Here is a 24,012-nt window from a genome sequence, read left to right as displayed (position 1 = left end):
CCGCTTGCTTGTGTATCGGTCCACCTACAAAAAACCTCTCTGGAGCCAGAAGGGACTTCATGAATCAGAGTTGCGCTTCTTTTCTTGACAGGATTTTGTCAAAGGAGTTGAAAATGAGAACAAACACAAAAATAAGTGCATGGGTTTAGCTTGCAGAAAATCCCAAAACTAATAACAAGTACGTGGAATAGCAGACGAATTGAAGTTTTAAAAATGCGTTATCCTCTGTCCACAAATACAATAAAATCCATGTTGCTGAGGAGAGGATCTTGCATAATGCAGATCAGAGCTGGATGTTGCGCACCATGTGCTGCTCTCGATACACTGAAGCAAGCTAATTATCTCTCTCTCTCTCTCTCTCTCTCTCAGATGCTCGTGACCTATTTCCCTCCCCATCGGAGGTCTTAATAACTTAACCTGATTAGAGGCCAAGCCAACATGCTCGGAGCCCAACGCAAGCCGCAAAAGCCTCGGCAGCACACACACACACACATACACACACACACACACACACACACACTCACACACACACACAAACACACACACATTCCCGATAATCGCATTGTAATTGCCGCCATGATCACGTTCACTGACAATACTTTTGTGTGTGCGTAGTCTCCTTATTAGGTTAATTAAAACAAAAAACTAATCATGGTGACATCCCATTCCTTTAAAAACAAATGCAATGTGGCAGATTTGTAGTATATAAAAACATATATTTTTTTATAAATCAGGGTTATTTTTTCCCAATTTCGGGACACCTTGTGATGCATCATTGCCACCTGATTGTGTGTGCGCACCGACACGTTCACACGAAGAAAGACTGTGTGGGATGTACAATATGTGTTGCACAGTCTTAGAGTAATTGAAGTTAATGCAGAGTGTACCCCCCCCCCCCCCCCACACACACACACAACATGTATGTATACTCATAATCGGAGGAACAGTCTCAATGAGATGGCTGTCACAGACTCACAGGAAACACACTCGATAAATCTCCTTCACATCTGGTCGGCCATCTGTGCTGCAACAGATGACTGCAGTCTCTCTCTCTCTCTTTCTCTCTCTCCAGAGCATTGTTTATTTGTGGGTTTGACCCAGCACTCACCCATTCTAACTATGATCAAGCTTAAAGGACCATAATAACGTTGCAGCTTTTTCATTAAGGGATCGCGTGAATTTTCACGGAGTAACTGCCAATCATCAGCTATTTTATTTCTAATTGAATAACATTTAAGTTGATAAATAACTATTATTTCCCCACCTTTTCAGGCAGCCTTGTGACTCGTTTCATATACAACCCAGTCACATGTTACAAATGACTGAACATCCAGGACATTCATCAGAGACGGCCACAAGCTGCGCTTTGAGCTTTTGCCTAAAAGAGACAGAGGCGCTCAAATATATGGCCTCACTTACATTCAACACCAGACACGCAATTACCTCTCAGCCAGAAGTTCGACTGAGTTATCAATAATGATATAACATATATTGATTGGCGGAGTTTAATAGCACCATTATATAATTGTTCTATTTCTCCCACACTAAGAATACTGGCATGCTCTTCATCCTGTGATGAACAAAGACATCTACAGCAGGACTTCTTTGTTCCTCTTGTGTAACTTGTGTGTCCCCTCGCTGGGACATCGGCTGAAGCCCTGCAGGTCACGACCCCCCTGCAGAAATGAATGAGCTGTATGGTTTGGATGAGTGTGTGGTGGTGGTGGTGCTGGTGGTGCAGGGCGGGCCCGATCGTGGTTCTGCCCTGCAGGACGATGATGATGTCAGAGCAGCTGACGTAACAAGTTCCCGGAGGGCCCGACGAGACCTCCTGACCGGCTGCGACCACCGGCAGCGGGACACGGGACTCGGTGAGCGGGGAACGAGACGAGTGAAAGAAACCAAATGAAGCGCGTGTGGCGCTCAAGCAACGAAGATATGAGATGAAGACTTTCTCAGATTTGATCTGTGGTTCGCACAAACAACGATATACTGTATGTTGTGATTGTCATTTCAAGCTAATGTTGCTGTTGTGTAACCCGACAACTGGGAAAGGTTAGGATGTTGTAGACGAGGGTCAGCTGACATAAAGAGGCAGCTGAAAGCTATTACTGTTTGTATGAAAGGAAGATATTATAATAAATAAAGAAGCTTGCGATCGTCTCTGAAAGTCAGAGGTCAATAAAACACTAAAGTGTGTTAATTAACCTGCCATGCAATTTTGATAGAGTAGCAATTCATCTCTCTTATTTAAATGTCATTATTTGTATTAACTTATTCATTTTAACAAACAACAAATAAAACAAAAGTTTGAAAGCCAAACAACCTCCCTTCAGAGTACGTAGCATTATACCCTTCACATTTAAAATCATGTGAATGGAGGAGGCCTTTACAGAATAAGTTAATTAATGAACTTGGACCAACTTTGTTAAAACAATCTATGAAATATATATATATATATAATAATGAAGAAGGCATAGCCATCTGATTTTCTTTTTCTTTGTATGAATTAAGTTGAATTGCATAACATATATCTTATCCTTCGACTGTACTGTGCATCTGACTGCACTATTTTTTACTTTGTTGTACTATTTTTAACTGTTGGTTTCACGATATGTTTTGTATGTTTTTGTATGAATTGTATTTTGTCCTTTCTGTGGACCCCAGGAAGATTAGCGGTCGCTAAGGCGTCAGCTAATGGGGATCCAATAAATAAACAAATAGCGCAATTACAATGCTAGTGTAGCAAAAAACACATGTATTTTAGACATTATTTCATCATGAAATGTGTTTTTACTTCAACAATCATATTAAAATAATTCTGACTATTAACTGAGACTGAGTGCTAGAAATCTTTTTTTTAAACTTGTTTCTAAACATGTTTCAAAATTGCTTTTCTATCAATAATGCCAATTAATTCACACAAGGGGTGCATCTGTTCGTGAGATGACTATTCAGCCCCCCCCCTCTGCTCAACCTTTCCTAATTAATTATCCAGTTGGCACTCTCATGAACCATTGAGTGAAATCATCACTCATTATCGATTGAGCATGAAGAACTAATGTCACCAATACTTTCCACGCAACACACACACACACACGCGTATGTGTTCACTGACCGGATGGCGAGCAGCTCGGTCTTCTCATCTGGATCTTCAGGTTGATCTCCTGATGGAGGTACAACAATAATAAGTGTATCTCATGTCAATAACTCCCTCGTAATATCTGGGCTGAAGTGAAACACTCACGTCCGCTGATCTTCGCGCTGACCCGCTGCGCCAGAGCGCCGCCCTGAGCCAGCTGGTCCCTGAAGCTCTGGCCCATGTAGTAGTCGATGTCGTTGGCCCGCAGCAGCTCCTCGAAGGCCTTGGTGGTGTCCCCCAGGTGCTGGGTGAGGATGCTGCACACGCCCCGCCCCTCCCTCAGCCGCTGGCGGAAGTGAGACAGCTCTCTGGCCTGAGCCTGGATCAGCGTGTCGAATTTACTACGGAAAGAGAGGAACAGAGACGAACATATGTTAGTCCTGAGGATCTGTGAGACGATGGATGGAAACACTAAAAAGTACCAACCAACCGCTGCTGTTGAGATTTACAATCGAGATCTACGACTCTTCCTTTAGTCCACAAGAAAAAGCTCATTCAAATTTATAATCAACTATGTCAATCAGTCCTTATAAACTACATAAAACAATGCAATTTAAATACTCTACTGTTTCAGTCAGGACAGTGATATTAGAAATCATCTTTATTTAGACTTTAAAGAAACAAATAGAGATGATTTCGATAAACGTCAACTCAAAAATGTCTTCTGTTGTCTCGTATGACTCGTTAATTGCTTGTCCTGTCTGAAGATCCTGTAGCTACACTGTGAGGCCATGTCCAAATGTAAAAAAAATTAAAACGTTTTAAAAAAGTTTAATGGACTTGGACATAAAAATGAATAATACCTTTGGATAGCAGATCTCCCTATGCCCTTTTTAAAAGGTAGTTGTGTATGAGTAAGACCATTTTATCCACATCAATAATGCTCTAAAGTTGAGTAACTGTAACCGGTTCCATAGCTTTTCCCTAAATTGTAAATTGTGGATATTGTGAATTTTTGGGTTTTGATATTTGTAAATATATAGATAGACATATGTATTAATAGGCGGACAGCAATCAGCCCTTAAATAACAGCACTGAAAATAAGTCTCATCAATAGTATATGGATCTCAATCAAAGGATCATACAAGTAGGTGTGCATGGTGGTGGGTTGAAAGCCTAAACGTATATGTGCAAAAAGCACAGACAAAGTGAGTTTATCATAACATGTCGCCTTTAATAAAAAAAAAAAAGAGACATATCTCCTATTGTATTTCATGAATCAACTTTCCAAATCAAAAAAAGGGTATTGTAGCTTCCTGTCACTCACCCCGGCCAGGTGGCTGACTTTAAGTCCTCGCTGACAGGCTTTTTGCCTCCTGTCCTCAGCTGGTCCTCCAGTGCGTCCACGCGGGACACCAGCTCCCGGATGCCCTTGTCCGGGTGAGGGTGGCGGGGCGAAGCCAGAGGGCCTCCGTCGGAGGAGGACTGCCAGCCCTCGTCCTCCTCCGCCCCGCTCTGGGAAGGCGAGGCCTGGAAGGACCAGTTGACCTTGCGAGGCGTGGACGGCCCGCAGTCGCTGGAGGTGGAGAGGGACCGAAGCCGGGTCTGAAGCCCGCGGATCACTCCCTGAGAACGGGACAGTTGGGAGCGGAGGTCCTCCACCAGGCGCTGGAGAGAGGACATCTCGTCTCCGTCGCCTGACCTCTGGCTGGTGGTTTTAGTGAAGGCGGAGCTGCTGCTGCTGCCGCTGCCGGCGGGCCACCACTGGGAGCCGCAGTCCAGAGACGTGCACATCTCCAGGTCATCAAACTCTGCCAGGCAACAGCAGAACTTCTCAACGACTGCACAAGGTGTGATGTGGACTTGATGCTGAATGGATAATATGTATTAAACGCTCGTGCATGTTCACAGCCACTGGCCTTTGCTTCCATTTGGTGTTTATATGATGCTACTACTACATTTGAGTTACCTCTACCTTCTCAGAAAACAGTCCACGGGCCTCAAGGGGTCAGACGTACCTGGGCTGCTGGCGTCCTCCCTCTCAGCCTCGTTCTCACTGCGGCCGCAGGTCTCGTAGCCCATGTCCTGCAGGTCCACCTGGATCTGCTTGCTGTCCTGCTGCACTGCTGTCTCCGCTGCAGGAACACAGAAGAAGAAGAAGAAGAAGAAGAAGAAGAAGAAGAAGAAGAAGAAGAAGAAGAAGAGGAAGAGGAAGAAGAAGCATTACTCCAGTGTGTTTGCTCACTGGCATCCCTTTTTCTACAACCGATGTGTTCACTAGAGCAGTGGTTCTCAAATGGGGGAAACAATTACTAAAAAATATATTTAAAATGAGCATCCATTAAAAATCAATTCAAAATAGAATATAAGTGGAAGTTCATGAACAGAATTGTAAATATTCTATATTAAATCATACCCAGATGGCACAGCGATGTGCATTTAACCAAAAATGTCTGGCTAGGGGGTCCTATATTTCACCGAGGGTACATCACTAAAAAAAGGTTGAGACCCACTGCACTCGAGCGCTTACTCCCCCGACATAGATCGAGGCGCACAGCATATATGACCCTTGAAGCATCGTCCATCTGTCCGTCCACTCACTGAGCAGCTCCCGGTAGTCGTTGAGCTGCTCGGCCTGAGCCTGCACCGTGGCCTCTGACACCATCAGCCTCTCCTGCAGCTCTTTGCTCCTCTGCTGCATGCGGACCGTCTTCACGGAGGACGCGGCGCCGGCCGGCGGCTCGCTGTCCGGGACATCCTTCAAAGACAAAACAAGGACGAGACACTTTTTTGGACTTTATTTTGTGGACTATATTTGTTGGGACGGCTGTTTTCCTCGAGCACCAGTCCGTCCCCCCCCCCCCACACACACACACACACACTTACCTCTGAGGGGTTGGGGAGCAGGTGCAGTGAATCGGGCCGGTTGGCTCTCTGCTCGTCACCGGTCTGGATGTTGGTGTGCGACGGAGACAGCTCGCCATCCCAAGCGTCCCCCATCTCAGAGCTTTCCTCCTCCTCCTCTTCATCCTCCTCCGCCCCTTCTATTGTCACATCAAACTCCTCCTCCTCCTCCTCCTCCTCCTCCTCCTCACTCTGTTTACTGTCGCGCTGTGGGCCTTCACTCAGCTGGTGCCTCAAATCTCCGTTCTCTGCCTGCAGGGTGAACAGAGCTCTCCTTTAAAGTGGACAGAGAGAGGGACGGAGGGTTAGAAACGGGTTTCAGAGACAAGTGTTCCGTAATTACCTCCGCCAAGGAGATCATGTGTCCGCTTCTGTTTGTTCCTCTGTCTGTCTGCAGGATTGGGGAGAATCTGCAGGGACGATTTCCATGAAACTTGGTGGAGGGGTGTAGCACGGGCCATGGGAGATCTTATAACATTTTTGAGTGGATCTGAATCACGGGGACGGATACACACATTGTTTTCCACTGAGGGAAACAGCCTTGGCGGAGGCGGCTCTCAGAGAGCCCTTCTAGTGCGTGTGTCCATCTCTCAATACTCTCTGTAGCTGAAAATAAACTATAGTGTGTGTGTGTGTGTGTGTGTGTGTTCATGGTGTAATACTTGGTAGTAGGGCCCATTCACCTCATCTGTGACAGTGATAAGAAGCCGGCCTTCTCCAGTTGAGTCTTCAGCTCTCCCAGCTCTCGCTCCACCGCCCTCTTCTGCTCCACCAGCTGTTTGACCTCCGTCAGTCCCTGACCTTCAAACAACAGGTCCTGGGATGGAGGCTTTCCTGTACCTCCAGAGGCCTGTTGACAAGTCAGAGCGGTTAAAAAAAAAACGAATAATAAGCTACGAGCCCCCGAGGTGCCACTTACTGTACGAGCACAGCCAGGCACAATTACAGTTCTCTTATTGAATACATCATTCTTTAGTGCAAATGGACCACAGGTACAAGATAAACCATCAACGTTCACAGCAGCTTTCCAGCCTTCAGTGAGTTTGAATCGCAGCACCGAAACTCCTAACAAGATGCTTTAAAGGGAATTTGAAGATATTTTTGATATACTTTATTCACTTTATGCATTTGGTTGTTGCCTTCATCCGGATGTTGTCGAGGTTAAAGTAACATACTATAAGCTGCATAAAATGAAATGAAAACAAATGAAAGCTCTGAAGATAAATTCCCAAACAGCTGAATCGTTCTCAGTGACCCAATAAGAACCAGACACAGGAAGCCAGAACCTTCACAATAAAATATAAGAAATAAGGATTGTGTTCAAGGAAACATTGATGGAAATATCTCAATAATTACATAGCAATAAATAAAGAGTTAATAACTACAAATTACTCTTAATAGATAACTATTCAAACTAAACTCATCTCATTCTCGGATATAAGCTTCCGACATGATACTGCACCCTTTCTGAATGAATGTGGAGTATTGTGGGATGTTTGGCCTCCATTTTCTTTGAATTGCCTCAAAGTTATTAAAAATATAATTTCCTGTATAACTTGTGTTCATAAGGATGGATGGGAATCAAGGGTGAGTAGACATCAGAGCTTCAAAACGTATTGCTACCTTGGTGTTGGCCACGGACTGGACCCTCAGCTTGGACTCCTCTTCGTCAACGCTCTCCGTGCACTCGCTGTCCAGACCCTCGTCAGCATCACCTTCGTCCTCGGAGCTCAGCTCTATCCGCAAAGCAGGAGAAGGAGTTAGACTCTCCACCATTACAAGAACGTCTTTCACATTTCTCTCAACCTCAGGTTGCTGTGGTAACCGCTGGACCGAGTGTCACGCGGCCAGCACCGAGAGCACATCTGTATACTTCTGAGAACAGCTGCTCGTCCAGATCAGCTGACTGAGTTTAGTTTATTAGGTTATTAACCGGATCTCCGTTAGCTGACGCCTTAGCGGCCGCTAATCTGGGGTTCTCAGAAAAGACACAAACATACAAACATGCAAAAACATGACGTGAAAGTAACAGTTCAAAATAGTACGAATAGAATAATAAAAAATAAATTAAGTACAGTCGAGGACTAGGATGTATATATTGTGCAGTGCATCAGTAATTTAAACAAAGAAAGATCAGATGGATTCAAAAGGGATGAACTGTGTCAAGGAGTTAATATCAAGTGGTTGATGCCTTTAATTGTTTTTTAAATGTCAGATTATCACCTGTATGAGATACATGATGAGGTATTACATTCCAAACATTCATTTGCACGAATAATAACTGTATGTTTGATGAGGTTTGTTCTTGGGGTTGGAGGTATCAAGTGACCTAAACTAGCTGGCTGACGTTTGTTCATCCCGATCTCACGTGTAATGCAACATCCGCCGCCGGATGCAACATCGTGCAGCGAACAGCTCGGAGTTCACCCATGGCAGGATCAATCCGTGTTTTTAAGTGATTACACTTCAGTTTTCAGTGTGAAGTCACTGAAGAATACTTCAGAAACAGAATAGGCCAATAGAAGGGATGGAATTAGAAAGTTTAAGATGTTTTAACAGAACGGGATTATGGGTAATCCCAGCCATAACGGGGAGTTAAATGCTGTTGAAGACCTTTCTGAAATGTCCTGTTGTTGGAATGGATTATGGCCGGTCTCTAATTAGCATCCTTAGAGCCATATTACTATTTTAAAACTATGTAACCTTACACGTTTTATTTCTAGTTGGATTTAGATTCTTGGATTTTCAGGCTGTAGAAACCACTGAAATCTTTTTCTAACCATTACACACTTATTATTGTGTTTTTAATTGGTTTGATTTATTGGGATATTCTCGACGTTTTAATTAAATTCAGTTTATTTTATATAGCCCAAAATCAAAAATTATGAATTAGCCTCAGAGGGCTTAAGTGTTTAAGGGTTTAAGTATTTTAGACACGTGTGACTGTAAATTAAAGTAAATTGAGAGGGATTCATGTTCCTCCACCAAAACTGTCTGGGGAATTTTTTTCTCTCTTCCATTTCAGACAATTATGTAAGTGAAAATATATAATTGTGAAATGAATACTTATCATTCCGGTTGGGAGACAAGTGAAATATTTCACAGTCAATTTTGGAAAATTCTCCCTGATATTTGTATACGTTCTACGAAGTGACATTAAAGTCGACATGAGGAGTGTTTTACACGGGAAAGGGCGGGTCTTGTTCCTCTGAAACTGGACTTCTTAAATTACTATGCAAAATATGAGTGTGAACATGTAGTGGACACAGATCTACTGTAAGGATGGGAAGTCATAAAAACATGGAATATGTTCCGCAGGCATATTTATTGAACGGCTCAATTACATTATTAATCATGTAAAGGTATGAAAATGTATAAATAAAATATAATATCTGCAATGCAACAGATGTGGAGAAAACAACTTTTATGGAGTCTGCAAAGACACACACTTTACATTCCTCAGCTTTATGGGAAGATCAAGAAGAGGAAAGAAGCATTCATACTTACTGTGCTCCAGTGTGACACTCAATCATTTTGAATTACAGAGATTGTTGCTTGTTGAATTGCACATTGAACGCATCGATTCTCATTAAGTCACAAAATCAAACGTATATTTGAAACATCTAAACATTTACTCCATAAAAGACAGCTGTAATGTAAGTACGCATATTCACAATCACATAAAGGCAATGTGGAATGTGCTTATAGATTCATATTGTTCAGTAAAAGCAAATGTGAGTTTTCATTTGTCAGAAACCGGCTCATTGAGGATGCTGAACATGCAAAGGCACACACACATTCACATATCAGGTCAAATACGCTGGCATAGCGAACCAAAGACATAAAAACATGTACATCCCCATTTAACAGTGAGTGAATTATGCTTTGAGTCATACAAAATATAAAATATGCTGAAGAGAAAGCAGTCTTTAACGTTTCACTGCACTGGAACATTTACAAAACAATTAAATAAAACCTGGCCACCACTCAGGATGTAAAGCGTGAAGAGCTATCTTCCAAAAATGACACCATTATTTAAATAAAAGTGTATATTTACAAGATACATTTTTAAAAGAAACATGATTCTGAGATTGTACCATCATGCTGATTGATGTGTGTGTTGATGAAAAGTAGAAAATGATTTATTAGTATTTATCAATCATTTCATGTATTTCTTTATTATTATTTTTTTTTAAAATGACCTCCACCACTCCAACAGGTAACCATTTCCTTCTCTACTCAACTCCTCAACAAGCTTTTTGTGCACGAGCACCTACAATAAAGATTGACTATTGATTACAGTCATGATCACTTGAACCAAAATGTCCGCCTCTTCTTGCCTTATAATTAGTGCTGTGAAAAATAACGCGTTAACTCAGTTAATTAAATTACAGGATGAATTAGGTTTTTTTGTTACCCCCCCCCCCCCCGTCAACAACTCTTCTCGGAGCTCTTGCCTGTCTTGAGAGCCCTGTAAGTGTATATATGATCCACAGAAACCTGTGATTAACCTGATTACAAATTGTAATCGTTTCACAGCCCTACTTATAATATATTATTATATTATATTGAGAAGTTAAAAAGGACTGGTGTTGACGATATAGTGACATCTAGTGGTGAGGTTGCAGATTGCAACTGACTGAACGCCCCCCTTTTCCCCAATGTCTGAGAATTACGATGGCAGTAAGAAGCCCCCCGAGAGCTAGTTTGTCCGCTCTGGGCTCCTGTAGAAACATGGCGGGGCAACATGGCGGACTCCGTGAAGAGGACCTGCTCTGTCTTTAGATATGAAGGGGACATTTAAAGCTAAAAAAGACGATTCTTAGTCTCAGGTGATTATACACAAACGAAAACAGAATTCAGAAAACTATTTTCCTTTCTGATAAATAATTATCTTTAACTTTTTTTTTTAGAGCTGTGATGTTTTTTTCTCTCGAACAATGCAAAGTTTGTCAGGTTTGAGTCAATATTTAACTGTTATTAAAACGGCTAAAATTAACTGTATTATGAAATGAAAGATTCAAGAAATAGTGTTAAGAAGCGTGCATAACTTACAGTACAAACATATCCAGTATTATTGACACCCACAAGCTCCCATGTGTTAAATGGTGTTAAATCGGTGCTCACACCCCCACAGCAGGACACCCAGAGCCCCACACCACGGCCACGGCCGCCCACTGCCGTCACAGATACTGTCCCATGCTTCTCTGATGCCCACCTCCAACCTCGGGCTGCCTGCTGTCGGGCCGGTCTCGGCTCGGGACGGGGCCTCTGGCTAGGGGACCGTCCCGCTGGATCAGGCTCTCTCTCAGCTCCTGGACCTCGTGGGTCAACCGCTCGACCAGCGAGAGACCGGAGGGCTCCGCCATCTGCCTCTGGAAGTCCTGCAGAACGCACACAGACACACAACCAGCAGAAACCGGGATGTTACATTCTACTAGTAATGTTGTCTTCGTCTCTCATTTTGAGATAAATATTTCTAAATGTGTTTTGAATAAACATATTGGAGAGTATGAAGTATGAGTATGTTAAACTAATTGACAAAGATCCCTCTCACTGACCCTGATGATGTCCTCCTTCACATACAGGGTCCTGGTGAGGGACTCCACCCTGCTGGCCTGACTCCTGCTCAGCTCCTGGCTCTCCTTGCCCCTCCTCAGAGCCAGACACAGCTCCTCCTGCACCGCCTGGAGGTCCACAGACGAGTCCGGTCCGGAGTCGGACCTCGATCCGACACCCGTGCTCAGCTGTCTGCGGAGCTCCTGGATCCTGTCCGCCTGCTCGGTCATCACCTCACCGAGCCGGCAGGCAGAGTCCTGGAGGGGGGGGATCAGTGTCACTTTTTCTGTATAAGACTTATTATATTAAACGCCTCCACTGAGCTCCTCTGCTCTACCTGGATGTACTGGTCCCTGGAGCTGATGGTTCTGAGGAGATCCTGGACTTGCGCCTGGTGCTCCTGGGCTTGGTGGGTCCGGTTCGCGAGCACTTCCTGGAAGAGGCGGTCCTTGAGCTGGAGGCGGATCTTCAGCTCATCCAGAATTTCGCAGGGAGCTGATTGGACCTGAGCCAGTAGGGAGCAGCGCAGGTCCTGCATCCGAGAAGAGGAGAAGAAGGAACACGAATCCACAGCAGTGAAAACAGGTTTTATTTTTGGTCCAGTTTTCAATTCATGTTAAATCTGAACAATAAAGCAGGGAAGTTGAATCATCAATTCCCCACCTGGGCTTCAAATGTGGGTTAACTAATCTGGGCTGACATGTCAATTATTCTTAGAATTCTGATTAAGCTGTCTTAGATCTTTGATGTGTCGATGGAAATTTGTGAGGATCCACACGAATAAGAAACATCTATTAACTCGGCATGACATTTAGTCCCCATGAGTCATGACCCCATTTTTTTTCTTCCAATAACATCGTGCTCTTATTTTGAAATTATTGGGCTGTACTTATAACTGACAAACATGACACTATGGCCACAGACATAGTGAAAATGACACTTTAATTTTTTTTTCTAATGTAAGACTGATTATAACAGATAGTATTGTTTTCCAAAGGTCACTTCAAAGGTCACCGTACCTGGGCCTCCTGCGTGCGCGAGTGCAGTGCCGCCTGCAGCTGGCTGATGATGCCGTCTCTCTCTCTCAGGATGAGGCTCTGTCTCGCTTCGCTCTCCTGCGGCTGCCGCTGGACGTTCCTCCAGGCGTCGCACACCTGCTCCAGCTCCAAAGCCCGACCGCGCACCAGCACCTCCAGGCTCTGACACACACACACACACACACAAGGGCAACAATGAGAGGTTGTGGCGACAGAGTGAGAAGGAGAAGATGTGCGCTTTGTGTGTGTGTGTGTGTGTGTGTGTGCTCACAGTGATGGTCTCCTCGTTGTTTGACAGGACGCAGCGCTGCCTCTCCAGGTCTCTCTCCTTCTCTCGGAGCAGCAGCTGAAGCCGACGAGTCTCCTCCTCTTTCTCCTCCACGCTGCGGAACTTGTCGTCCGCCGCTCGCTGGTGGTTGGACGGAGAGAAGAGAGAAAAAAAATCATCAATCATCACTTAACCTGTCAGCTAAGGTGTGGCCTTAAAATGAAGAGCAGTCCATTCCACTGAAGTCCTAAAGGAAAATGGCCACTAAGGCTTTCTGGGGTTCTCATCTCAATGAGGCCCTTCCCCGATTAAATAAAGGTTAAAACAATGGAGAAAAAAAAAAGTATTTTCCCTTTGTTGATATGATTTGGTTATATATAATGCACCAAAAAAAGTCTACTACTATTATGCGTGGAGCTAAACTTCCAGGGTGAAGGACTAACTCACAGGACGTAGCATATGACCCCATGTATGCGCGAATGTGTGTGCGTTTGTTTCGTTAACCTCAAGAGCTCGGTCTCTCTCCTTGATGCGCTGGCGGAGTTTCTGAAGCAGAGCGTCTCTCTTCTCCTTTGGATCCTCCAACAGCTCGCAGTAGTTCTGAATACAAACAGGCAGTGCACAAAGATAAGAGTTTAGAATAAGATCCCGGCCCTGTGTGTGTGTGTGTGTGTGTGTGTGTGTGTGTGTGTGTGTGTGTGTGTGTGTGTGTGTGTGATTGCACTGCTGCGTGTGTGACATTTTAAAACAAAAAACACATAAGTGGAAGTGACCTCCAAGTGAATCTGTGAATGTTTGTCAGTGCTGGTGCGGGTCTATCTCAAGGCCTCAGAGAGCAGTGGTGGTCAGTTGTCTGACCTCTATCAGCTGCTCTTTGGTCAGCAGGGATGTCCTCAGCTCTCCGATGCGCCTCTCTCTCTCCCCGTCCTGCGCCTCTCTCTCCCCCTCGGCCTCCCTCCGTTGCTCCTCTCTCTCCTGCATGGCCGACCGGGCCTTCTCCAGAGCCAGCTGCAGATCCTGAACGCCGCACACACACACACACACACACACACACACACACACACACACGTCAGCGTAAACGACGAAGAGGCGAGATGCCGGTCGATCAGGGGACACGGGCTCGTTTAAACACGACTGACCTGGTTGTGCCTCTCCGTGTCCCTCCTGTGCTGCAGCGCCCCCTGCAGGTCCTTCTCCAGCCTCCGCAGGGCTCGGCTCAGGTCCTCCTGGGTCCGGCCCGCCTGCCGCTGCGCCCGCTGACCGTCCTGCAGCTCCAGCTGAGCCTGGAAGAGAGCCGCCTGCAGAGCCAGGACCTCGCCGTGACCGCGGAAGCTGTCCGCGCCCGACACCTGGAGGTCACGGGGGTCAAGGGCCAAAGACCAAAAGGAAAGCTTGTATTTGTATTGGCTCTGGTATGAATCTGTGTCATCCCGTGTGCCCACAAAGAAGCTCCGCGAGGCTCTCCTTCAGTGTGTGAATCACAGACCTGCAGCTGCTGCAGCTGGCTGCGGTTGGCGATGTCTTTGAGAGAAAACAGCATCTTATTCTGCTCCTCAATCACCCGATACAGCTCTGCAGCCTGCACACACACACAAGAACACACACCCTTTCTTTATCGTGTCCCCTCTTTTGACACGGCTGTGTTCAGTCTTTTCTTTCCGTGTCTCAATCGATCGCTTTCTGTCTCTCGTGCTTTCTGACATCGTCTGTCTACCTCCGTCTCCTTGGAGTTGGCGGCATCAGTGACGTTCTGGATGCTTCTCTCCTGCCGCTGGGCTTCCTCTTGGGTCGAACGCAGCTCCAACTCCATCTCACCGAGATGCTCCTGCAGCTTCTACACACACACACACACACACCAGACAAAAGACTCAGTACTTTGCTGTGGACCTGAAGGAGGAGCAGGTCTTGGAAGGGGTGCAGCAGTGGGGACATGCTGGTACCTGGTTCCTGGTCTCGCTCTCTCGGATCTTGGTTTGGAGCGAGCGCAGCTGGTCCTGGGCCTTCTGCAGCTCGCCGACACACTGACCGGCATCGCTCTCGTACTGACCGAGCTGGCTCTGCTGCTCGTCGATCAGCCTCTGAGAGACAGAACACGGGGCAGCTGACAGTGAACATGTGTAGTAGTTATAGTGTCTATGTTGTTCTGTATTCCCCCTCTCACTCTTAACACTCTTACTCATAAAAACAAGGGATGGGGATACAGATAGTGTTGTATGTGCGGCGCTCCTGCAGATGTCGATTGAGTGAAAGTGGAAAGCGGTGTCAGCTGACTGCTGGATGACTTCCTGGGGAAGTGGCTGTTGCCGCGGCAGCATGTTGCTGACTTCCTTGTTTGTGTGATCTGTGTAATGATGTGATGTCACATGCGCCCTTTGGGAGGCCGCATGTGAGACTTTTTCTCCAGCTGCTTCAAAAACACGTGGTTAGACTGAACATTTTTGCCCGAAAGATATTATATACAAATAAAAAAGACAAGTTTTTTTAACCCAGGAAATGGTTAAAATTGTGAATAGATATTGTGACACATTGTCAGACGCAGTTCTCACAACGCGACTGCTTCGCTCCGCTTCAGTCGGCGTTAAAGGAGGTGAGACTCCGGTTACACGGGCCGACCCGAACTTGAACTTGTGCCCTCTCTACCGTTAAATCCTGATCCAGAGCTCTGGTTCAAAAGGTCATCCGTTAGAGACATGTGTTTCACCAGAATGTAGTTTGAAATGCTGCGGGGTCTTTATCCCTCATTCATACCAACGAGAGGTCTTTTGGCATATTGTGGTACAACAGAACTGTTTTGTCTGTGTCTGATCGCTCCTGGCCCACTGAAACACTTTCACACTGATCAGCATAACAAGAGACGTGATGAAGCTGGATCAGCCGGAGCAGAGCGCTTCACTCTGGCTTTACTGCTCCCATGGCAACAGACAAAGTGTTGCTAGGATACCGACGAGGAAGAGCATTCACGTTCCCCGAGAGGGTAATCAAGTCAGCGAGCGTGTTCAGCATTCTACGCCCGCGAAGGAGATGAGAGCGAGACAGAAAATCCAAAGGGGTCCGACCTCGGCCGGTCGGGATGGAGGGCGCCGAGCCGTCATCAGATCGTGTCGCTCAATAGAAATCCACTAATAAGTGAAGAATGCTTTTTAGAATCATCAAAATAAATGTATATTTGAACCGTAAATATATATATTTTTAAAAGGGGCACTCTTTCCCATAAAGTGTGGGGACTTGCACAAGACATCGTCTTACGGTCCTTTCCTGCCCAAACAAAAAAGCCACATATTCAACACAGTCTCAACTAAGTTGAGGTCAGAGGTCAACCAGGTCCTCGTCTACCTGCTGAAAGCGGAACGGGCCGCACGGAACATAATCATCCAGCCACTGCTCCTCCATCTCGTCCAGCTCCGCCTGCAGCTCCTGCTGGGGACACGTGGTCACGATCTCCGGGACGGGCTGGTGGGAGTCCAGCTCGCAGTCGGCCGGCCCCCCACAGGGCGACCTCAGCCGGATGGGCGGCGACAGGCCGTGGTCCAGTTTGGCTTTGCCCAGAACGGGGAGCTTGCTGCCCCTTTGGGGCTTCACCGGCCGGTACTCCCAGCCCCTGAGGAGGCTCAGCATCATCTCAAACCCAGAAAAGGAGCCCTCGCTTGGGGGTTTCTCCCAGGGAGTGTCCCTTCTCGCTGGAGCCTCGTCTGGACCTCTTTCGTCTCTTTCCTTGTGGTTCACGGGAAGGCAGCTCACGTCCACGGCGGTGTCCAGAGATTCCATGGACGATGCCGGGCTCGTCCCGTCGCACATGGGCTTATCCGTGTCCAACTCGCATGAAGAGGACTCAAAGGTGACCATTGCGGCATCAGACTCTTGAGAGGTTCTGGCGGGGTCCTCGACTCCCGGAGTGGCTGTCGAGTAGCGGGTGGAAGGCCCGCAGGATGTGCTCCTGCGCCCAACACTGCGCGGCACCTTGCACACCGCCTCGTAGTCGGAATCAGCGACACGGAGCACTGCACAACCCCTGCACCGCCTCGGCTTCTGGCCAGAGACAGAGTCTGCTCCTGGGCACTGGTGGTGGTGGTCCAGGACCGGCTCCTCCTTATCAGCCCACGATTCGTACACCGAGTAAGTCAGATCATGCTGTATCATATCCGAGTATCTTCCATCCTGCAGGGCCGAAAGGTCCACCACAGGGGAGTCTTCAGACTCCGCATCAGTCCCGGCGACCGCCGCGACGGACCCGGGCGGTGCCGCGCTCCCATCCTCCTCGGCCGCGTTGTTCTTCCGGTAGAGGCCTCCGATGCACTGCCTCAGCCGGTCTTTCTCCAGCAGCAGCTTGTGGAGACGCTCCAGGGACAGCGCCTCCACGCGGGCGATGACCGTGTCGAAGCGGTACATGCGGTCCAGCATGAAGGCGCACTTGGAGCAGGCGAACTCCCCGCGGCCGTCGCGGGTCAGCTCGCGGCCCAGGGCGTGGGACAGCAACACGTGAAGGTTGAGCTTGGCCGCCGGGTGGAAGATCCATCGGCGCTGGTTGCCGCAGAGCTCGCGGGCGCAGATCCGGCACGCCTCCTTCATCTTGACCACGTCCAGCATCGCAACAGCACGTCGATTAAAAGGGAGCGCTTTAGAGTCAAGTCGACTTCTTTGGCCACACCTGCAATCTGTCTCTGGACTGAGGGATGAAATCGCGAGTGTTCAGAGGAAAGTGTGGAAGCGGTCCAGGTGACTATCTTTGTTTGGTTTTTCTCCAAGATATGTCTGGAACAAAAGTCTCTTTCATGCTTGTGCAGAGATGCTCTGATGTTGTTATTGCTCCTCAGCTTCCGTCCTTCCGGTTCACATATCAAGTCCTAAACCGCCGGTCCTTATGAGAAGTTGGTGTATTTAAGTTGAATGTGTGTTTTTGTGATGAAGATCATGGATCGTATGGTTAAAAGCTCCACTATCTTGTGGAGAGAGATTATTGTGTCTCCTGTTTCCAAAAGGTTAAGAATGAACTTTCTCTCATTCTCAAATGTGAAGTTCAAATTTTGCATACAGCATGAATGCAATTCAAATGAACTCAAATGGGCAGTCGGTGAGCTTTAGGTTGAAAGAATTCACATTAACCGCGATCACTTGTCGGTTCTTCCGTCGAGTTGTCCCTCATTTGAAAACAGAAATCTCGTCGCATCCCGGGGACGTGATTCAGGGAGAAGACGGACGTGGATGAACCCTCCGTTACATTTCACTTCCGCGATGGTTTTACTGCTGACGTCATATCACATCGATCCGGTGTTTTATTCCTGCCTCAGTGGTTCCGGTGAAGGAAATGATCCCCGGTTGATGCCACTTGTATTTTATAATTTTTAAAAAAATATTATTTGTCTTTTAAATCAATGACGTCTCTCTGCATGACAGCATCTCCCCGCTGCCGCAGCCGTAGCTATCGCCCCCGTTACGATCCGACACGAACACGGAAAATCAAGCGATTTCTCCTAGTCGACGGTTCCAATGTCTGTGTTGGTTCACCGGAGACCGTCTGGGTCCCCGATCCGTTTTCTCCTCACCGGCATCGGCTCTAGCAGCTGAGGATGGAGGGAGAGGCTGCCACTCCTCGAGCCGCGTTCAGAACCAGAGGACCAGGAAACGTTGACAGCAACCAAAGATCGTGTGTTTTAGGAAGATGGCTCACTCCGCAGCGTTAAACTGGACCCCAGACATAGGTCATTTTAAGAAATCGTTTTCTTTTGTATCACTTATCCCATCTGGGTACAGTGAGAGAAAGAACGACCAGCGGTGGACAATTTATACAAGTGTTGGTTTAAACTATATGCTGCTTTTAACTTGTACGTCACTACTTTTCAAATAGAAGTATTTACCCATTAGATGTGGTCCTTCTATTTGTGCATCAGCTGTTTTGATTATGTTCCAATATTTTTAAATCATTATTTTAAATTCTAATATTTCTAGTTCAAGCCGTTTCTGTTGAATATGATTTATTAATGTAGATTTTAAAGTGGGCGTTCCTCTTCATGCAAAACAACATTTAAAACATTGAGACATGATTGATGACGAGGCTCAGCTTTTGTTTTCCTTTTTCTTTTCTCCATTTCTTGGTCACCCGCATCACTGAGGGAGTGAGACCTCTTGTAGACTGGACTGAACCATTTGACTGGAAACAGGAGGGACGCTGAGCCCTCTATGCACCTCTCTGCAGTCTCTTTTTAAAATAACAGATGTGGCACTCCTTAATGCGAAACATTACTTAATTTGTCCGTTTCTTCATTGATCATAGTTAGCATTTAATTCATTTTCCATTCAAGGCCAAATCAAATATATACTTAACAACATTTAAACAGGAGTTTGAGTGTTTTTCAATTGATCATGATAAAACATAACTATAGGCCTGTGTAACTGCTGTGTTTCCATGACTGATGTAAACTAACAAAAGTAGAAATGGTTTCTAAAGTTAATTTAGTCGCTGTCCAGTATTATGATCAAGCTTCCAATCTCAGCATAAATAAAGACGCCGCTGCTCGGTGGGCTGTATATTCTGTCTGTCTGCTTAATATAAACCCCTGCATTCAATCCCTCAAAGCCAAGGTCAAAAGGAACTCCAGTGGGCAGAAAGGGATCATTAATATCAAAACATTGTGTGACAACTTGTGTAACAACAAATACTTCATTTCCATACAGATTATTCATGGCAGTATGACTCTGTGTGCAGGGTGTGAACTGGAAAAAAAAGAAAATAGAGTGTTTTCCATCGGGTTCATAACATTCTCGGAATGAGTTCATGCCTTTCCCAGGGGGCACCTCGCCCAGCCTTAACATGCATGTCACCCAATGAGAGGGAGGAGGGAGAGAGCTTTTAAAACGATGATGTCATTTTCAACAGACACTCTCTGGCTCTTTTTTTTCTCCCCGCAGACTCACAGATAAGAGAGTCTTCATCCATCTTTCAAGGCTGGAGGTGTTGTTGATGCAAACTCCCTTTCCCTGCATGTGCGTGTGTGTGTGTGTGTGTGTGCGTGCGTGTGCATGCCCTTAGACCACCACAGGACTCACTGACTCCGTCTACATCTGTCACCCTGCCAGAGCCTCTGGAGACACGACACCAAAACACCGATAGGCCGGAATGAGGCACGCAATCAAGAATCAATTAATCCTAATCAGAGACGAGTGCCAAACACCGCTGACAGACGGCGCCCGCTGTTTATTTTCCCTTAGAGTGGCAGAAATACTAAAGGGTGACACCAGAGAATTAATGTCCACGTGGACAGAGGAGGTGTCTGCTCATTTTCTCCTTTCGAACTGGCTTGTGGGTGTGCCGAGTAAACAACTGCAGTCCTTCTGTGCACGCGCGGAGCCATCTCGTGAAGCGGGCCTCACAGAGCGGGCCTCATGAAGCGGGCCTCGTGAAGCGGACCTCTGTCTGCGGCCGGCCAGCAGACAAGTAAGCGGACCAGCATTAGATTTGGCGTCAGTGGGGGACATGCAGGCTAAACTGGCAGGACTGTACTGTACACGTGACCGCTGACTCAGCCGTTGTTGTAACTCAGCTCTCCCATTTCTCATACATCATGACATAATGACCCTGAAGACATGCATATGCTAATTTTTTTTAGCGTCCTGAGAGAGACTGTGAAATTATATTGGGGGGGGGATAAAATATAATTTTAAAAAGTTATATTAAATAATAGGAGGGCAACATGGTGCACAGGTTCTATGTTTTTTTGTTTTGTGCATCAATGGGCCTAAATATATATATATATATATATATATATATATATATATATATATATATATAAATATATAGGCCCATTGTGTGTGTATATATACATATTTATATATATATATATTTATATAAATATATAGGCCCATTGTGTGTATATATATATATTTATATATATATATATATATATATAAATATATAGGCCCATTGTGTGTGTGTGTATATATATATATATATATATATGTCCCATTGATGCACAAAACTAGGTAAAGGACTAAGGGCAGAGGAGATTTGAGTGCGAAGAGCCCACCGAAATGAGAACAGTATTTTGTTGCAAATTAATTACATGTAGTTCACTTTTTCTCCAATAAAAAACAAGAGAGAAATAGCAGTAAACTATTCTCAAGATTGAATTTTAGGAGGTTTAACTCGTGAAAAGCTGATCAGCAAATGAACCACAGCTGTTGGATACATTGCGTCAAATGCGTAGGGCAAAATCAGAAAGTATACCAGAGTGAAAATCACTCGAGAAACTAAACTGGTAATCAGTAAAACATCATGCAATGCAGATGGATCACCACTAGGTGGAGCTATGCCTCCATCATCTAAAGGGAGGGATAACCTCCACGTCTGTGAGTAATGAAGGGAAAGTTAATGCTTCACAAGGTGAACTTCACCAGCAGCAGATAACTCCGCATGTGTGACGCTCCGAGAGAGGACTGGTGTAAACGCTGTGTCGGCTTTTCCTACCTGCATGTGTGCGAGGGCTCGGCTCTCCCCGGGACTCTGTGGGGAGGAGAGAAGTTCACTCGTGTTACACAGAAAGCATCGGCTTAAAAAAACATTCTTTTCTTACGGCACGGCTCTGAGAGGATTGACAACAAGTAAGATGCGTGATGAAAACAGAACCATCGATCTGGTCGGCCACACGATGTGCACGTTGTTTTCATCTTCACTCTGTTTTTTGCCAACGTTCCACTGACCCACATGTGGATATTAAAACAGTTATAATATCTCAGTCAGCCAGACAGTCAGCCTGCCAGCCTGTCTGGTCTGGGGTTTGAGCCAAAACACAAAGATATAGCAGGAGGAGGAGGAGGAGGAGGAGGGATGAATTTAGCCTGATAAGGAATTTAGCCTTAAACTGGCTCACCTGACTGGGTCATGTTCAGAGCCTGGATTTAAGGTCTTAACCAGGAGCTTGTTAGAAGTCATTTCTAAGTACACGGTAATAAATAGGGACCCAGTTGTCATAAGAATGCATTTGATGTGTGTGTGTGTGTGTGTGTGTTTGAGGTTACAAAGCATATGTATGTATTTGTTCGCAGGGTGCGGACGGGGTCAACGATACCTCAGCTTCTTGTCCTGTCCTCTTGAGAGGAGAGGAAAGATTGTGAACTTTGACCTCGAGCTCCTCGACCCGGAGACCCATTGATTGTTTCTCCTGCACCAGCTCCTCGATGACCCTGAGAGCGAGCGAGAGAGAGAGAGGGAGAGTCTCAGGATAAAGGTATTCAAGCTGCAGTGAAGTTCACAGATCTGACCCCGGGCCAGTGTTGGGGTCAGTTACAGTATGTAGGTCAGAGTTCTGGTTCTTTGTTGCAGGCGGTTTTAGACGAGGGCAGTCGTGGCCAGTGTCAGCAGCGGTATCCGTGTCAACAGCTGTAAATAGCACTGATAGCCCGCGGCATAGCACAACATCGTGGACCCCGTACAAAAGCCTTTTCTATTGGCCCCTCCCCCTCCACGAGGGCCAGATATATTCAGTCCCCTTGCTGTAATGGTTGTTACGTTATGTTATGCGGGCATTATCTGTTTCATAAGCTTCACAAAGTAGTCGCGTTACCCAATCATTGCGCTGCATTAACCACGTCGCACTGCTTGTGTGATATGAGGCGGATTTTAAACATATTCTTGGCTCAGAAACTGCTTCAGTCAACATTCAGTGTATTCACTGGTCTGCAGAAGAAGAAAAAGAAAGTCTTCCGACCGGGTTGTTGTTCTGTGATGAATCCATAAACGGTGGCCTCTATAAATTATGTCTATGAAGTGAGAAAATAGTCCAGGAAAAAAAAGCTATACGATTAACTTCCGCATGGTCAAAGTCACCTGTCTTTGTCGGCCATGGCCTGCCGGCTGAGCAGTGCGCCTGAGCCTCCGCTCTCCTCCTCCTCCTCCATCCTCTCCACCTTCTCTCTCTCCAGAGCCAGGCAGCGCTGAGCCTCGGAGTCCGCCAGCGAGGCCATCTGGCCGGCCTCCTCTCGTGCCAGCGAGGCCTCCTGAACGCAACACGGACAGGAGAAGAAGAAAAAAACCTCCCTGTTTATGATAATCTCACCTTGCTTGGCCTCACGGGATGCATCTATTGTATTGGTGTGACCGTACCTGTTGCAGCAGCTGGACTTTGGTCTCGAGGATTTCCTGCATGTGGATGATCTCCTCCTGACGCTCTGACAGGCGTCGCTGCAGCTCGGCCTCATTCTGATTGGACAGGCTCTCTGCAGCGCACCTACGGGGGTTAGAGTTTCAGGACCACAATTATTCTCCAAGGGAAGCTGCAAAATAAAATAAAAATCCTTCTTTGAGGACGTGACGTGTTAACTTGAAACATATCAAAACAATATTTTTGATCGTCACTTAAACGCCTTTAAATAAATGTTTTTGAATTTTTTGGTTTAACCCGATGCAGATGTCTGCTTGGTTGAGGAGTCCCTGAATAATTCATGTACGCAATAAAAACCGCTGGCTTCAGAGGCAGACGGGGATTATTTCATTGGTTTCTTTTCCCCCACGGACAACAAACACACTCATGATTTATTGAGGGCTGGTCAATTAGATCAGGGAGTCATTAACGGGAGTCCCAAAGAGACTCAGAGGTCATTATGTACCGCGCTGCTTGTCTTCTGTCTCTACTCCACAGAGCCGGAGCCTGCTCCATACGTTACCTATCTAAGCATGAAGGTTATCAGAAGCAACACAAGTTTTATGGGATGTTATTCCTGAATTGGTGCTGAGTCACTTGCAACATGTGCTTCAAATATAACAAATCCATAACACAAGTTGGGAAACTGGCATCCATTGGTTTGCTGATAATGCAGAATTTCTTTTTTTTAAACTCAAATAAGCCAATGAAGGGATTTAGAAACGTACAGCTTATTCATTTGCATTAAAACACACATTGTAATAGACAATTATGCAAATGATTAATGAGGCCCGGATTTTTGAAGAATGGCAAAACTCCTGTTTGAGGAAATTCTGGCTTTTGTTAAAAGATGAACTGTGCACTCTCAGTTACAACCATTTTTCACGTTGGTGTGTGTAAAATGATAACTTATTTTATTTGATCGCTCAGTGTGGAACAGTGGTTGCAACTCCAATTTATGTCAAATCAGCCCTCTGGAAATGTTTGAAAAGGGATTTATTATTTCAGCTGGATTGAAATGGAATGGAAAAC

The 24,012-nt window shown here is 45.9% G+C and overlaps 1 protein-coding gene across 11 annotated transcripts in view; it reads right to left on the bottom strand.

The window, feature by feature from the left end:
* pde4dip (phosphodiesterase 4D interacting protein) overlaps positions 1 to 24,012 on the bottom strand; it is an 84,062-nt gene that overhangs the window by 14,701 nt on the left and 45,349 nt on the right. For 6 of the 11 annotated variants that reach the window (XM_056414003.1, XM_056414000.1, XM_056414004.1 and 3 more), the window contains exons 1-21: positions 16,184 to 18,686; positions 14,791 to 14,928; positions 14,565 to 14,684; positions 14,337 to 14,429; positions 13,990 to 14,199; positions 13,709 to 13,867; positions 13,355 to 13,450; positions 12,854 to 12,991; positions 12,565 to 12,744; positions 11,883 to 12,077; positions 11,548 to 11,802; positions 11,205 to 11,370; positions 7,610 to 7,722; positions 6,670 to 6,836; positions 6,330 to 6,396; positions 5,969 to 6,238; positions 5,684 to 5,840; positions 5,101 to 5,217; positions 4,410 to 4,893; positions 3,248 to 3,483; positions 3,119 to 3,167 (exon numbers count right to left, since the gene is read on the bottom strand). In XM_056414003.1, the coding sequence (XP_056269978.1) occupies positions 3,119 to 3,167; positions 3,248 to 3,483; positions 4,410 to 4,893; positions 5,101 to 5,217; positions 5,684 to 5,840; positions 5,969 to 6,238; positions 6,330 to 6,396; positions 6,670 to 6,836; positions 7,610 to 7,722; positions 11,205 to 11,370; positions 11,548 to 11,802; positions 11,883 to 12,077; positions 12,565 to 12,744; positions 12,854 to 12,991; positions 13,355 to 13,450; positions 13,709 to 13,867; positions 13,990 to 14,199; positions 14,337 to 14,429; positions 14,565 to 14,684; positions 14,791 to 14,928; positions 16,184 to 17,434 (4,661 nt within the window). In that variant the 5' untranslated portion in view covers positions 17,435 to 18,686. Of the gene's footprint in view, positions 1 to 3,118; positions 3,168 to 3,247; positions 3,484 to 4,409; positions 4,894 to 5,100; positions 5,218 to 5,683; positions 5,841 to 5,968; positions 6,261 to 6,329; positions 6,397 to 6,669; positions 6,837 to 7,609; positions 7,723 to 11,204; positions 11,371 to 11,547; positions 11,803 to 11,882; positions 12,078 to 12,564; positions 12,745 to 12,853; positions 12,992 to 13,354; positions 13,451 to 13,708; positions 13,868 to 13,989; positions 14,200 to 14,336; positions 14,430 to 14,564; positions 14,685 to 14,790; positions 14,929 to 16,183; positions 18,692 to 21,308; positions 21,345 to 21,909; positions 22,025 to 22,667; positions 22,838 to 22,943; positions 23,068 to 24,012 lie in introns of those variants that run through there. The other 5 variants (XM_056414010.1, XM_056414009.1, XM_056414007.1 and 2 more) reach the window with 4 other exon arrangements.

This window comes from Pseudoliparis swirei, chromosome 5, assembly GCF_029220125.1.
Source record: "Pseudoliparis swirei isolate HS2019 ecotype Mariana Trench chromosome 5, NWPU_hadal_v1, whole genome shotgun sequence".
Classification (NCBI taxonomy): domain Eukaryota; kingdom Metazoa; phylum Chordata; class Actinopteri; order Perciformes; family Liparidae; genus Pseudoliparis; species Pseudoliparis swirei.
The sequence above is the reverse complement of the archived record's forward strand: the minus strand, read 5'-3'. Positions and strand labels throughout refer to the sequence as shown.